The sequence below is a fragment of the Cervus canadensis genome, chromosome 2 (genome assembly GCF_019320065.1).
Source record: "Cervus canadensis isolate Bull #8, Minnesota chromosome 2, ASM1932006v1, whole genome shotgun sequence".
Classification (NCBI taxonomy): domain Eukaryota; kingdom Metazoa; phylum Chordata; class Mammalia; order Artiodactyla; family Cervidae; genus Cervus; species Cervus canadensis.
The window spans coordinates 77,122,957-77,140,188 of NC_057387.1; the positions used below are offsets into that span (position 1 = coordinate 77,122,957).

General features: G+C 40.8%; 1 protein-coding gene across 3 annotated transcripts in view; it reads right to left on the reverse strand.

Moving 5' to 3' along the window:
* Positions 1 to 17,232, reverse strand: part of ROR1 (receptor tyrosine kinase like orphan receptor 1) — a 455,574-nt gene that overhangs the window by 125,088 nt on the left and 313,254 nt on the right. For all 3 annotated transcript variants that reach the window (XM_043461091.1, XM_043461092.1, XM_043461093.1), the window contains 2 exons: positions 14,966 to 15,253; positions 14,271 to 14,301 (listed from right to left, as the gene is read on the reverse strand). In XM_043461091.1, coding sequence (XP_043317026.1) covers positions 14,271 to 14,301; positions 14,966 to 15,253 — 319 coding nt within the window. The remainder of the gene's footprint in view (positions 1 to 14,270; positions 14,302 to 14,965; positions 15,254 to 17,232) is intronic.

The following is a 17,232-nucleotide window of genomic DNA, read 5'->3' on the forward strand; positions in this document are numbered from 1 at the left end:
ATCAAAAGACATAAGAAAAATGTTCTGAAGATTACAGCCATACAAATATAAGAGGTTTTATTCTTGTTCCTTTCTACAATCTCTCTTGGGAATTTTACCCCTGTGAAGCTCTGTCCATTGACTTGGGCAAAATGACTATTGTGACTACCCGTACAGTCCTGATCCCGGGTCCCAGTTCCACAATCTAAACTATCCACTGATGGTTTCACCTGAAGACCAGGCAGGAATAGCAACTTTGAATGTGCTGTCTTTGACTCATAATTTCCTCCTACCTTGCCTCTACCCCAGCTTTCTAGTGGCATGGAAATCAATCTGGGGTATTAATTCATGTGCTGTGTGACCTTGGATTCACTCCTCACCCTTCCTCTACTTAGCTCAGCTTCCACAAGGAGGTGACCCCTGCAGGCTGTTAGTCACAGGCTTCCTGTGGCAGCTGACTTCCTGTAGAGTTCCCCTGATGGGAGGCATTGGCTGGTGTTTAGAAGTGGGGAGGAGGGGAGAAGCCAAATTGTTTCCCCCCTTCTTTCTGCCCTGGGTAATTAATGGGGGCACCTTCTCACGGCCTCAGTGCCCACAGGACAGGCTTGTCACCATCTCAACCTCCACAGATGACCCTACACGTGGGTTCTGGTAAAACCACCTCTTCCTTTTGCCCTGCCAGTCTAGGCAGGGCTGCGGCTTCTACCTGTCGCTGCCCTTTGAGTAGCATTGCTAACATTCTAGCCTAGTCAAGATTATTCATAACATTTCATTTTTTGTGTTTGTTGTTAAGATTCAGTTGTTTCTCCTGTAAAGCTGTGGGTGGTGGTGGTTTAGTCACTAAGTTGTGTCCGACTCTTGTGACCCCATGGACTGTAGCCCACCAGACTCCTCCGTCCATGGAATTTCCCAGGCAAGACTACTGAGTGAGTTGTCATTTCCTTCTCCTGAGGATCTTACCGACCCAGGGATTGAACCGGGGTCTCCTGCATCTCTGGGGTCTCTCTTTACTGACTGAGACACCAGGGAAGACTCTTGTAAAACTGTATGAGTGCACAAATCAGTAATGAACTGCTATTCACAAGTCACACATGAAAAGTAGTGTCCTTATTTTCCTACAAGCCTTCAGGGCCTGCCAGTCAGACAACAAAAAAATTATCTTTAAATTTTTGTTTTGTTTTGGTCACATGGCCAGCTCTTAGTTCTCTAGCCAAGAATGGAACCCACGCCCCCTGCAGTGGAATCGCAGAGTCCCCACCACTGGACTGCCAGGCAATTACTGATGGTTCTTTAAAAACACCCACATGAAAAAAATAAATAAATAAATAAAAACACCCACATGAAGGGGATTGTCTTCAATACCACCTTCTGCTGTGATCCGTTTGCTTAATTTCAAACAGAGGCACTCTACCCTCAAGACAGGAGCCTTATGAAGATATATGGAAGGAAATTGTTGCTCTATTTAACATGAGGTGAGCAGAGCCTACTACTGACCAGCAGAATGAATGGTTATTTCCTTTTCATCCAGAAGGGCACAGTAACACACAACTGCGAAACTTGGTGGTGGTGATGGTGAGGGTTGCTGTGTGGAAGTTCTCTGCAAAATCATTCTTACTGATTGATCTAACTACATACCACCAGGCTTTGAATGGGCAGGAGGGATGTGCAGGACACATAAAAGAGAACAATTAACACCTCAAAGAAGAGAAAGGGAACCCAAGAGTAAATGACATGAAATTCAGAACTTGCAAAGATCTTACTGTCATAAAGAAAATAACAAATTGAGTCACTAAGTCATAGAAGTATGATTTAGAAGAACTCTTAGATCACACTGAACTCAAGTTCTTCAGTTTGAAAATAAAGAAACTGAGGCCCAAAAAAGGTAAGCATCCTGTGTAGGGTCACTGGCTAGTGAATGACACAGAAAGGACTAGAATCCTGATAAGTGCCTTTTCTCTAGACCCTTGCTTCTCAAAGTATGTGGATGAGCACCACCAGAGCCTGTACCTGCTGGGAGCCTGTTAGAAATGCAGAGTCTCAGGTTCCACCCCAGACCTACACCTTTGAATCTGCATTTTAGCAACACCTTGGCTGACTTACATTCAATTACAATTGAGAAGCAGTGCTCAAAAACCACACTCTGATATCTCTGGGCATTCCGTTCATTCAAAGCCAGAATTGGAGTAGAAATGTTCTCCATTTCTTGAAAAGTACTTGCTTTGTAACGTACAGTGAAAGCTTATATTAGGGCTCATAAATACAGGAAAGAAAAGTTTAAATGATGTTGAATGAGGGTTTTTGGATTGGCTTTGCTGTCTGGCACTCACTGTATGACTTTAAAACAGTCTCTAAGAACCAGAGGCCTAGACACAGAAGGATAAAAATGTGTTAAGCAAATAATAAAACCTTGTTATATGTGGAGAAAAGATTTCAGGACAGATGTTCAATTTAACACACGTTCATTGAGCACCAACTTATGTGCTAGGTGCTGTGTTAGCTGTGGCAATATATTTATGACTAACACATAGACTGAGAACCTCATAGCACAACATGTGCTCCTAGAAAACAAGGACTTATCTTCCTTCTTCTCCTTTTAAATGTGCTCTGCACACATAACACACTTTGCCAATATTCACAAGTATAGTTCTAATTGGAAGCTTTCCACACCCTATTCATACAGTGGGAATTGCTGAGTGATGGAGGTGGATTGGGATGTAATAGCTTGGCTTCTCAACCTTCTATACTTTTGGAACCATCCCCCAGTGGGGTTGGTAAATCCTTCTTATCTAATCTCTCCGCATTCCCTCCCTCTGCCCCTTCTCTGCAGAGAACTGAGTCTCAAGGGGTTTGATGAAGAGATGGAGGTTAGCTACTTCACTGGAGCTGTGGCCCCCTGTGTTCTGGGCCAGCTGCTGAGTGATTTACCCGTCTCCTCTCTACAGGGCACCTCCACCCCGGAACTGCCTGAGTAGCTGTGTTGAAAGTTATCCTTGAGTTTATCTTGAATTGAAAATTACATTATCACTTCCTGGACTGGGCTGACGCCCAGCTACACTTCTCCACTGTGGCTAAGACTTGGAAGCAGATAAGAAAAGGAAAGAATTCATCAAAAGCTGGTCACTTTGTCTTTCTGCAGAAAGGGACGAAAGCCAAAGGCCAATGAGAGGAAAGGAAATACAGACTTCAAGGTCTCTGGTTGGTGTTCACAGCAAGATGTTGTCCAGAAGGACTCTAGCTGGAAAAGATAGCATAGTCTTTTTGCTAAAACAGCAGTGATGATGATGGTGGCATTAGTCAACATTATGAAGCTCCTAATATGCGCCAGGCACAGTGCTACCCACATTACAGGCATCATCTTATATTTTACCTTTACAACAAGTCTATGAGATGCTTTTTCTTAACCATGGTCTTTCTCAGACTGATTCTTCAGTAGACCTCATAAGATGAAAGAAAGGAAATAAAACTTAAAATTACTGAACTTTAATTATCTACCAGGCCCTATGCCAGGACTTATCATGTGTCATAAGACAGTGGAATAGTTCAGTCATTCAGTCAACAAATACTGTTTCATTCATTGGCAGAATACTTACTGAATTCTACAAGGTATTAAGTACTCCATATTCACAGTCTCATCACTGCCAATACAATTCTACAGGATAGGTACTATTATTGCCATCTTAAGTGAAAGTCACTCAGTGGTGTCCAATTCTTTGTGACCCCATGGACTATACAGTCCATGGAATTCTCTAGGCCAGAATACTGGAGTGGGTATCCGTTCCCTCCTCCAGGGCATCTTCCCAACCCAGGCATTGAACCTAGGTCTTCCACACTGCAGATAGATTATTTTCCAGCTGAGCCACAAAGGAAGTTAGATGTTGTCTTTCTTCCTCCCTTCCTCCCATCCCCCCATTCTCCTTTTTTTAAATGAATATTTACTGAATGTTGGCTATGTTCTAGGACTGGGATAGAATGATATATGAAGCAGATAATGGCTCTGACCTCATGAAACTTATTTAGCAGACAAATAAAAGCATAAAAAAGAAAATGTTAGGTGGTGACAATACTCTGATATAAATGAAGCAGTTATAGGATAGAAAGTGTCCGGGGCTACTTTAGATTCAGGGATCATTTCTGAGGAGGTGACATTTTAGGTGGGCACTAAATGACAAGAAAAGAGTGACTCATGCTAAGATCTCAGAACAAAGCCTTTCAAGCAGAAAGAACAGCTAGCTCAGAAATCCTAGGGCCTGCAAAACAAGCCTGGCGAGTCCAAGGAACAGAACCTCCGCCAGCGTGGTTGGAGCTGAGTGATGGTGGTGGGAGGCCAGGGGAGGCAGGGAGTCTTACACGTCAGGGTAAGGAGTCGGAAATCTATTCCAAATGGGAAGTCCAGGGGAGTGAGAGGCCTAAGAGGGCAGAAAATATTTTTAAAAGCTCATTCTGGTTTCTGCAATGAGAAATTGCTTATAGGAGACAAGGATGGAAGAAGGTAAAACAATGCTAAGGTGGTTACAGAATTTCAAATAGGAGAGTGGTGGAGAGGAGGGTCACAGGGGAGATGACGAAGAGGGGGTGGAGGGTCAGAAGCACTTGCTGATGAAGTGAAAGGCCTATTCTTTCAGGCCCCAGCACACTGGGTCAGCAGTTGGAGGGCAAAGATTAGTCTCTGTAGTTTCCACAGAGCTTGGCCAAAAGCTTGGCATTTTGTAGGTGATTGATAAGTATTTGTTGGACTGAACTGAGGCTTAGTGCTTGCTGTACTGGATCTGTTTGCCTGTTAGAAAGCTCAAGAGATATACCAGGAGGCCTAGGCAAACGTGAGAGATGTAATATTGGGACTCGCCAGTTCTCACAGGGTCCAATTAATCAATTTAATAATCCCCAAAGATTAAAACTGAAGAAGTTGAATATGAACTAGGTCCAGTCAAAGCCATTTAACTTTTGTGAGCCTGTTAACTAATACAGGGATCAAAACATCTTCCCTGGAGAGCTGTTTTGGAGCAGAGACGTGATATATGTGAGAAGTCCCAACCATTGCCTTATTTGGGGGAAGAAATTCAACAAAGGGAAGCTGTCATCATATGGAACAATACCCTGGGGCCTCAGAGGCCTCCTAAGATAGTACCAAACCTGTAGTGTCTGTAGACATCAACAACATGTCCTGGTGGAGGTGGGGAATATGCAATGACAGAGGAAGGACTGCCAAAAATCTGTACATCCATAAAAGCAGCAATATTGGGGGGGGGAAATGTGAAAATCAACCTTTTCAGAATTCTGGAAATGGCCAAAGTCTTGCAACACTCTGAGAATTTATTCAAGAAAAGATCAGAGTCCTATGGAATTTTAACTTGCCCTATTCTCATCTGCCCCTCCTGAGTTCTGCGCTTACTTTGAAAACTGGCAGCTGTGAAAGCCCCAGCAGAGCGCTCACTGAGGCAGCAAAGGGGGTTGCAGGACCTCAAAATCCTGTCTCCAGAGAACCGGCATGATTTCACCTGTTGAGCAGCACTCTGGAAAAGCCCCATTCACGGGGCTTGATTTTTTTTTTTAACTGGACTCGGAGCTTCTGGATGGGAAAAGCCCGAGCCCCAGGACATTTGTTAAAAAAAAAAAAAAACCACCTCATAGTTGCCTGGGCTAACAGAATCAGCTGGGGAAAAATGGAGCCTGGCCAAAAAAGCTCAAAAGCTCTCAAAGGGAGGATCTAAAGAATGAGACAGTCATAGGGGACTTTGAAAAGCTCTGACATACTTCTGGGGATGTGGAAGGATGCACTCATATGAGGTCATGTGAGGGGCTGTGTGCATACCTAGGAAAGATCCAAGAAAGCCTTAATCTCTCACCTCTGGCTATCTTTGAGGTCATACTCAAGCAGGAAATGAAAGCAAAAATGGAATTATAAACTGGAGTGCTAAAGGGATTCCTCCAAAACACACATGGAACCCTTCAGCAAAGGGTGGGAGACTTATTGGTTTAAAGTAATTTCTGTCCAATTGTTAGCTGATCTCTGAGCTGAGCACAGACTTCAGTAGCATATGTGATAGGGAATATAGACTATTCAGAATTATTCCAGAAAAGTCATTGAACAAACAGGAACAACAAAACACAGCAACATCAGAAAGGAAGTGATCTGATTTCTAGAATTACCACATTATTTAAATGCTCAGTTTTAAAAAAACAGTAAGTTCTTTGAAAAGACTGACAAAATTGACAAATCTTTAGTTAGACTAGCTAGTTTTACCAAGAAAAAAAATACAAGTTACTAAAACCAGATATGAAAGATGAAACATCACAACTGATACTATAGAAATTTTAAAAATCATAAGGTAAACTCTAAACAACTATATATCAACAACTTAGATAATCTAGGCAAAATGGACAAATTCCTAGAAAGACACAAAACTTGATTCATAAAGAAACAGAAAGCCTGAATAGATCCATAACAAGTGAAGAAGTTGAATCACTAATTTTAAAATTTCCCACAAAGAAAAGTTCAGGCCCAAATAGCTTTACTGGTGAATTTTAGCCAAACATTCAAAGAAGAATTTTCACAAACTCTTCCTCGAAAATAGAAGAGACTACTTCCCAAATCATTCTAAGAGGTCAGTATTATCCTGCCATCATAATTAAACAAAGACATCACACAAAAAGAAAACTACAGAGCAATACCTTTTATAAACATAGATGCAAAACTCCTCAAAACAAAACAAAACACTAGTGAACTGAATTCAGCAACTTATGTAAATCATCTGCCTGCAATGCAGGAGACCCGGGTTCAATTCCTGCATCAGGAAGATTCCCTGGAGAAGGAAATGGCAACCTACTCCAGTATTCTTCCCTGGAGAATCCCATGGACAGAGGAGCCTGGTGGGCTACAGTCCATGGGGTCGCAAGAGTTAGACACAACTTGGTGACTAAACCACCACCACCAAAAAGGAATTATACATCATGACCAAATGGAAATTATTTCAGGAATATAGTGAAAGTTGCTCAGTCATGTCCGACTCTGTGACCCCATGGACTATACAGTCCATGGAATTCTCCAGGCTAGAATATTGGAGTAGGTAGCCGTTCCCTTCTCCAGGGGATCTTCCCAACCCAGGGATCCAACCCAGGTCTCTTGCATTGCAGGTGGATTATTTACCAGCTGAGCCACAAGGAAAGCCCAAGAATACTGGGGTGGGTAGCCTATTGCTTCTCCAGGGGATCTTTGTGACCCAGGAATAATCAAACCCAGGTCTCCTGCATTGAAGGCAGATTCTTTACCAGCTCAGCTATCAGGGGAGCCCAGGAATTTTAAGCTTGGTTTAATATTAAAAATTAATCAACATATTATACCACACTAACATATAATAAAGGACCAAAAAATCATGATCATCTCAATAGACACAGAAAAACATTTGACAAAATCCAACACCCTTTTATAGTAAAAAATATTCAACAAAGCAGGAAAAGGACAGAACTAAAGGATATCTACAAAAAAAAACAACTGCTAGCGTCATAAAGTTTTTCCCTTAAGATCAGGGAAAAGACGATGTCTGTTCTCACTACTTCTATTTAACACTGTACAGGAGGTTCTAGACTAGAAATAAAAAGCACATATATTGAAAAGAAAGAAGTAAAGCAATTTCTATTTGTAGATAACATGATCATATGATAGAAAATGCTAAGGAATAGGAATGGCAACCCACTCCATTATGCTTGCTTGGGAAATCCCATGGACAGAGGAGTCTGGCGGGCTACAGTCTATAGGGTCACAGGAGTCGAACATGACTTAGCAACTAAACCGCCAGCTACATACACACACACATACATATATATTTTGAGCTTCCCTGGCGGCTCAGATGGTAAAGAATCCACCTGTGATGTGGGAGACCTGGGTTTGATCCCTGGAGAAGGGAACAGCTACCGACGCCAGTATTCTGGCCTGGAGAATTCCATGGACAGAGGAGCCTGGCAGGCTGCAGTCCATGAGGTCACAGAGTCGGACACAATTGAGCAAATTTCACTCACACACATACACGCAGAGCTAATAAATGAGTTTAGCAAGGGTATAAAATTAAATTGGAGAAGGAAACAGCAACCCACTCCAATATTCCTGCCTGGGAAATCACATGGACAGAGAAGCCTGATAGGCTACAGTCCTTGGGGTCACAAAGAGTTGGGCATGACTTAGCAAAGACATAAAACTGACATACAAAAATCAGTTGCATCTCTACAGAGTAGCAGTGAATAATCTGAAAATTAAGAAAACAATTCCATATACAATAGCAAGAAAAATAATAAAATATTTAGGAATAAATTTAACATAAAGGAGTAAAATTATACAGTGAAACCTATGAAACATAATTGAAAGAAATTAAATAGAAAGACATCTCATGTTCATGAATTGGAAGATTTAATGTTTGGATGGCAACACTCTCCAAGTTTATCGATAGAGCCAATGCCCTTCATATAAAAAAATCTGGCTGGCCTCTTGGCGGAGATTAACAAGCTGCCCCTAAAATTCATATGGAAATAAAAGGAAACTCAGAATAGGTGAAAAAAGTCTTTAAAAAGAAGAACAATTTTGGAGGATGGAATGATCAGCTTTATGCGTCAACTTGGCAAGGTATAGTTTCCAGTTTTTCAAACACTAGTCCAGTTGCAGCTGTGAAAATACTTTTTAGATGTGATTAACATCTGCAGTCAGCTAACTGTAGGAAATCATCCTCAATAAATGAGTGAGTTTGAGTCAATCAGTTGAAAGGCTTTTAGTTCAGAAGTAAGGTTTTCTTGAGAAAGATAAAATTCTACCTGTGGACTGCAGCTTGAGAACCTGGTGAGGAGTGTCTAGCCTGCCCCTCGTGACACTCGATCCCACGGATTTCAGACTTGGCTAGCTAGCCCACACAATCATATAAGCCAATTCTTTGAAATAAATCTCTTTGCATATATGTACATATAAAATTTTACTGGCTCTGTTTTTCCAATAGAATACTGACTGAACGAGAAGACTCACATTTCCTGATTTCAAAACTTACTACAAAACTATAGTAATCAAGACTGTGTGGGGAACTGGCCTAAGGATACTCACATAGATCAATGGAGTAGAATTGAGAGTCCAGAAACAAACACATACGTTTATAGTCAATTGGTTCTTAACAGAGTGCCAAGACAATAGGTAAAGAATAGTCTTTTCCACACACAGTGTTGGGAAGACTGGATTTCCATGTGCAAAAGAATGAATCTGGATTCCTACCTCACACCACAGGCAAAATTTAACTCAAACACGGACCAAAAACCTAAATGTAAGAACTAAAATTATAAAAGTAAGAAGGAAAGACAGGAGTAAACCTTTGTGACCTTGTTTTAGGCAATGGTTTCTCAAAAGCACAAATAGCCAAACAAAAAATAACAATAAATTGCATTTCATCAAAATTAAAAATCTTTTTGTTTCAAAGAACATTATTAAGAAAACGAATGTTTTTCTCCAACAGAGTGGGAGAAAATACTTGCAAGTCATATATCTGATAAGGGTACAGTATCCAAAATATGTGAATAACTCTTAAAACTAAAGAATAAAAAGACACATACACACAAAAAAACAATTTAAAAGTAGGCAAAGAATTCAAACAGACATTGCTCCAAAGAAGATGTACAAATACCTAATGACCATATGAAAAGACGTTCAACATCTTTAGGCATTGCTGCTGCTGCTAAGTCGCTTGAGTCGTATCCAACTCTGTGTGACCCCATAGATGGCAGCCCACCAGGCTCCCCCGTCCCTGGGATTCTCCAGGCAAGAACACTGGCGTTTCCATTTCCTTCTCCAATGAATGAAAGTGAAAAGTGAAAGTGAAGACGCTCAGTCGTGTCCGACTCTTAGCGACCCCATGGACCACAGCCTACCAGGCTCCTCCATCCATGGGATTGTCCAGGCAAGAATACTGGAGTGGGGTGTCATTGCCTTCTCCTCATTAGGCATTAAGAAAATGCAAATCAAAATTACAATAGAAAAAAACCACAACTTCACATCCACTAGGATGGTCATAATAATTCAAAATAAATAAAAGGAAAATAAGAGAAGCTGTAACCCTCATACATTCCTTACAGGAGTATAAAATGGCACAGCCCCTTTGGGAAACAGTTTTGTAGTTCCTCAAAAAGTTAGATATAGAATTACCATATACCCATGGAATTTCATTCCTAGGTAGACATTCAAGAAACAGAAAGCACACACCCCACAAAAACTTGTACATGAACAGTGCAGCATTATTCAGAATAGGTGAAAGTGGCGGTAATGCAAAAGTCCACCAATAAATGAATGGATAAACAAAACGTGGATTACAATGGAATATTATTCAGCCATAAAAAAGGATGAGGTACTGACACATGCTATAATGTGGACAAACCTTGAAACCATTATGCTAAGTGAAGGAAACCAGACACAAAAGGACAAATACTGTATGATTCTATTTACATGATATACCAAAAACAGGTAAATCCAAAGAGACAGAAAGTAGAGGAGAGTTTTCCAGGGTCTGGGAGGAGATTCTTTATGAGGTGATGAAAATGTTTTAAAATAAGGTAATAGTGAAAGTTATACAACTCTGAATATACTAGAAACACTTTACAAAGGTGAATTTTATGGCATATGAACTATATCTCAGTAAGATTGTTATTAAAAAAAAAAGAAAAAAATGTAAAAGAAGAAGGTCCCATTCCTGGGCCCACATACCAAAAGTACACAGAAAATAAATTGAATGAGAGTAAAGAGTACACGGGGGATTCTCTGCTTCTAGGGATGTGCCACTGAGTGCTGGCTCAGTGACCCGAACCTTAAACATCCATTTCCATAATTTAACACTGCTCTGGTCCTAGGGATCGCTTCTCTGCATCTCTCATCCTATGTCCTTGAAACAGAAGACAACTGTGATTCTATCCTGTGAAGGTTTGTGTCATTGCCAGTGGGAGTGATGGACACTGCTTGGAGCATAGGAAAGATTGCAGTGGCAAAAGCACTGCAGTCTGAGACAAATTAATCAACTTGTAAACTTCTTTCCAGTTTGAATGCAATAGACTCTCAAACAATAAACTATCATTCCAAATATAACCAAGCATTCATTTTCATGTAGTCCAACCATTGCTTCTGGAAAGAACTCACAAATAAGGGTAATATTTGCAAGAGTTTCACATGGTTGAGATAAATTTTTTAATATGAAGCATTATAAGTTGAACCATTTCTGCCCCTGCCAAATTAACATGTTGAAGTCCTAATGCCCAGTAGCTCAGAACATGGTCATATTTGGAAATAGGGTAACTTGAGTACAGAGGTTAGTTGTTACCCTGTACCCGAGTTAAAACAGTCACTGGGATGGGCCCAAATACAATATGACTGGTATCTTTATGAAAGAGGAAATTTAGTGACACACACACAGGGAGAATGCTGTGAGAATATCAAAGCAGAAAATGAAGAATACACAGTATGTAAAATCTCATGTAAAACAACATAGGTATTCATTTTGCTGAAATGAAGGCAATAAAAGAAGTTTTAATGGAACTAATATATAACAATCTATGAATTACTTGTAATATCTCTGGCTCATGAACAGAACATGTAGACATGAAGAAGAATCATTAAAGTGGTTCGTTTTGACAGTCCCTGGCTTCTAGTCATATACAAATTTTGCATGTATTTTAAAATTTTGTCATTATGAAAGTATATTTGTCAATGTGGGAGGACAGAACATATTTCACTGAACAGTTTGCTAGCTTGATTTACAACATTTAAATGTGTAGACGTGTGGTTTGTGGGCCTCTATTTGCGTTCATGCCCCAGGCTCCGATAATCGTTAGAGGTGGGCCAGGACCCAGCAATGACAGAAGAAAGCTAGCCTGTGGCTCTGAACAGAAGCCAAACCAACGTCTCAAACTTGCTCTTACTACAATCTAAAATGCCATCCTTGAAGTTTCATGCGAAGACCTGAGGCAGTCCCTAAGGGGAGTGGCATGCTTTCTTTCTGGGCCATAAGCCCAAGGACCCTACGAGCCCGTCCCAGTCTAGGGATGTGCTGTGGCCTCCACTGGTGCCCAGCTCTCGCCAGGTTTCATACACCTAATATATCTCACTGCTCCAAACATCAGGGTGTGTCATGCACTTGAATTTGATTTCCTTGCAGTAACTATTATGGTGCCACCTTCAAGCGAAAAGAGCAATCTTCTAATGCACTTCACTCCTACCTTGGGAAAAGACTGTGCAGTTTGACAAAAGGCTTTCAGAGCACTCCCCAGTGTGGTGATATCCCCCACGGCTATTATTTTGTTACGTTCTGTTATGTCCCTTGTGGGGAGGTTTGACATCTTGTTGAGGATAGGGAAGGGAACTAGCATTCCATTTGGGAGTTAGTCTTAGGAAGAGAGGAACTCTTGGAGATAGGGTAAGTGGTGGCAGCTGAGAAAGGAGAAAAAAGCAGGATCTATCACCAGTTTCTAAGGGAATGAAAGAAAAGGGTACCAAAATGCCAACCAGCAATGCCAAAGTGGGGATGAAAATTGAGCTGCAGAAGGCCCTGTGGGATTTCCAGTTTTGATTGTATTTTGTTGCAGCTCCCTTCAAGCAAACATGGCAACTGTACAGTTTATGTTACCGCAGACTAACATGATAGATAAATGAACAGCTCACATAAAACAGTGCCTGACATCAAAGGATACTTTGAGCTATCACTGAGAATCTTCAAGGAACTTCAATAACCTTTCCATAGATATCAGCTCACAAAAGTGGTGTACTATCTTTGTAAGAAATTAAAAATCATGAAAAAATAGACTGGGTTAATCAGAAATGCAGTAACAAAGAAAGAATGAAAACTTCAAGAAGCAAAGACATAAAAAGGTTTAAAAATAATTTTGATACTAAAAAAAAGGAACTCTGATGCAAATACAACAGGTAGAAAATCAACAGCCAAGTGTTTAAGAGCAAAGGCAGATTAGTAAACCACATCAATCAACCTAGGACAGAGATTATCAGCTGCATTTGAAACTCAGATTAACAGGAACAAACAAGGTACCAGAGTGGGAACCATTTTTACAGCCGGTAACAAAAGTTTTCATCTTTGTTTAAATAAGACTTCAAAAGGATTCCATATATCAACAAATAAGTGAGTTCATTTTTTAAAAAAAGATTAACTTCAAGAAATGCAAGGCAGAGTGACCACACTTCTGACCTGCTTTAAGATCAATCAACATTTTCTACCTGGGCAAGTAGAATGCAATTAGCATGTGGGTGATTTTAAAGACTCTTTAACAGTGCCTTTGACTGGTTGATGAAATAGCAGAACAGCGTGGCTGAAAGCCAATGTTTATTTTTACCCATTACCTGTTTTATTAATGGGATTGTGGGCCGCTGGACCTCCAGGCACACACAGATATATTAAAATATCCCACACTGTAATTAAGAGGCACAGAGGGGATTAGAGCAAATTAAGCGGTTGTTGTATTTGCCATTGGTTTAGTCTAGGTCAGGCATTTGGATGCTCTCATGGCAGAGCCCAATGAGTTTTACTTAAGAAATCCACAGAATATGAAATACATTTTCTTGCAGATCAAGGATTTGAATAAGCAGGTCATCCCCCACCCCTGCTCAAATAAAAATATACATAAAGAAAAATGCCCCAAGTGAATGCTCTTAGAATGAAAGAAGAGATTCTCTCAAACAGAAAAGGAAAAATGCATCAACAATAGGGTCAGTGAAAGAAACTGGATTTTGAGACTCAAAATGAAACAAACATAACTCTCATCCAGACACAGGGCTTTCTTTTCCTCTGCAAGTCAAAACTTCTGCCTCTGAGTTCTTTAAAGGGAATAAGAAAAAAGTGATCACCTAGCAGATGACCTGCTCAATAAGTAAAGAATCAGGAATATTTGCAGAAATGAAGAACAGACCCTTTGAGGCAACGGCTACAGTATAGGTTCCTAAGCCAGCACTGTTTCATTTTTTGGTTTGATTTTACCAAATCCATTGCAACAAATCCATTGCAACTAAATGTTAGTTTAATCTGAAAATAGTACATGTAAGTAGATTCTTTGCTTTGATTGTTCAGAATCAACATTACCACAATTGAGATTACTGCCAGTGCTGGTCTCCTGTGAATCTTCATATCAAAGAAAAAGCAAAACGGAATGAGGGTAGGGCAAAATGGAATGAAATCTGGGAACACAGTGTTTTGACCCAAGCAGAGGACAAAACGGCCTTTGCCCTAGCAACCTCGGCAGAAACCCTTGAAAATGACACAGAAGAAGATGTAAGTACTTACGAAGATCCTGGACTTGCAGTGGGAGGGGGGCCTGAAGAAATGAAAGAAAAACAAAAGAAACAGTCAGCCTGGGTTATTGGAGGGTAAGCTTCAGTACAGTCAAACCATTACAATCTAAAGTTCTCAACCACCCCAAGGTGATATTTATTTTTCTGGAATTTATTATTTTGCTCCAGCTCCCCCAGCCACCTCTAGGAAAAAACATAACCAATGAGATTATCCCACGGTTCAGAGCCTGAAAAATGCTAAGACCAGGGTTGAAAAATGAGTCAGCAGAGTAGGCATTATCGTGAGATACAGGGAGTTTCAGCGGGAGGCTGAATGAACACAAGGACATTGAGGCAACCACAGGCAGGGTCTTTGATGCCAGCTGGACCAAAACGGGACACGTGTGCTAGAAATCGTCCCAACTTCTCTGGACAAGGAACATCCTTGCTGAGAAGAATTCACTGGTGTGGTGATGTAGAATTGGAGCTGAGGTTAGACCGATCTGGACCCTGCTCTTGCTCTGCTGTTTACTGGCTGGGTGACCTTGAACATGGTAGTTAACGGCTGGTTTATTTATTTCTAAAATGGGTACAAGTGTATCAGCTTCTGTGATGCTGGGCACACCCAGTACACGCTCATTTCTCCATCCCTCCTCACACCCATGGAGGCTGAGAGTCAAAGGTCATCCTCTGTAGGAAGCTGCTTACCGAACTTGACAAACAAGACTCCGGTGGTAGAAACCACTTTCTTGCCATTTGTCGCCACACACTGGAAGTAGCCTGTGTCTGTGGTATCAAGGTTTCTAATCCGCAGTCGAGAGCCATAGTTGGTTGCCCGAAAGGAGATCCTCCGGGGCTCCTGGACCACAGGGGCATCATTTTTGAACCAGCGGATGGTGGGAGGTGGATTCCCCGAGACTTTGCAGTGCAGTTCAGCCGTCTGCCCCAGGGACGTGGTGATGTTATTCATCGGCTCATCGAGGGTCAGGTAAGAATCTGTGCGTACAGAGAGAAGCAGGCAGATGAGAGGGGCAGACCACCTCCAAGAGACCCAAATTCACTCTGCGTGTCCCAGACCACGGAGAGACTTAACAGGAGCAGCACGGTGAAGACAGACGAGGCATGAAGTTAGTCATTTATTGAGACCCGTGACTGCTAAACAACCACCCACCGATCCTGCTGCTTGGAAGGAAATGTGTTACTAACTGTGGAATAAAACCCGGTTTTCAAATGACTATGGAGGACCCATGGATAAATGGACTTTCCAGGTCAAGACATAATGAACTTTTGTGTTTCAGAGTAATAAAAAATAATACATGCTCCTTGTTACAAGTGCAAATGATACAGTGAAGAAGAAAAAGAAGCAAAATTCACCTCAAATCTCCTCACCCCAAAATATATCCTTCTAAACATTCTGGCAAAGATCCTACCAGCTTGCCCACTTTTGATAAGAGAGAAAGCATGAAACACTGGGAAAGTAGGAGCATATTTATGTCTACATGGCCCAAGATCAGGAAGGATGCTAAAGATCTCCCTGCCAGTGATGATACAATAAGGGTTATGAAGGCCAGGTTGCTGGCAGACAAAATGATGAGGCTATGAAACTATTTCCACAATGTTACTCATGTCAACCACAACACATTATAAAAAATAATTTCATGCATTCAATTTTTAATTGAGATATAATTTACATTCTATAAAATGTATCAATCTTAATTTACACTTCTCCTCTAGTATCAACAAATGCATGTGCCTGTGTAACCAATGCCCCTATCAAGGTATAGAACAACAGAACATTATCAATATCCCAGAAAGTACCCCCAAGATCCTTAATAGTCAATCACTCCTCCTACTCACGACCCTTCCCCCATGCCAGGCAACTATAGCTCTGATTTCTACCATCAGAGATTAATTTGCCTGTTCTAGAATTCACACAAATGGAATCATACTGTTTTGCATTTGGCTTATTCTGAGATTTATTACATTAAACATTTTAATATTGAATAAATTTTAAGCTTATTCTTCAATGATATTTTAAATATCATATTGATATTAGTTATGAAATCCAGTTGCAGAGTAAATAATCAGTTAAATTTTTAAAAACTAAGTACAACAAAGTTTAAAAATTGGTCAATTATTCAATAAGACATATGGAGTTTTCTTTGACTTCATTTTTCTTGACCATTCAATCTCCAGTAGATCCCCCTCCTCAATACCTCCCATTGCCCTCTGTCCTTCCCCCACCACAACCTGGGATGACTTACTAAGCAGCTGTCTTCACTGCTAGGCAGAAAGCCCTTAGGGGCAGGCAGAGTGTTTTGGTCATCACTGCATTCTCAGAGTATCCTACCATCTGGGTGCAGCATTATCCAGTAGCACTTTCTGCTATCATGGACATGTTCTGTAATCTGCATTGTGTAACCAGTAGCTAGTAGTCACAAGTTGACCTATTTAGCAGATGAAATAGGATTATACTGACTAAAGAACTGAGGTCTTTTTTTTTTTTTTTATGTGGACCATTTTAAAAGTCTTCATTGAACTTGTGACAAAGTTGTTTCTGCTTTTTGCATTTTGGTTTTTTGACCACGAGGCAGGTGGGATCTTAGCTCCCTGACCAGAGATTGAACCTGAACACCCTGCGTGGCAGGCAAAGTCTTAACCACTTGACTGCAACAGAAGTCCCAGGAACTGAATTTTTAAATTTAAGTTAAATAGCCACAAGTGCCTAAGCGTATGGTAGCACAGGCAGAGCACAGTAAATTTGTTGAATTTAATAGAATTTTATTGACAACTTGTTTTTGAGATATCTAACTGGCTAATTTATGCTAAAGCCTTTGTGTGGATCACAACCAACTGAGATGGGAATGAGATGTCTGAAAGCTTCTCAGATATGATAATCTAAGATGAGATATCTCCCAGATAAGATGCGAGATATATTAATGAGATGGGAATACCAGACCACATTACCTGCCTCC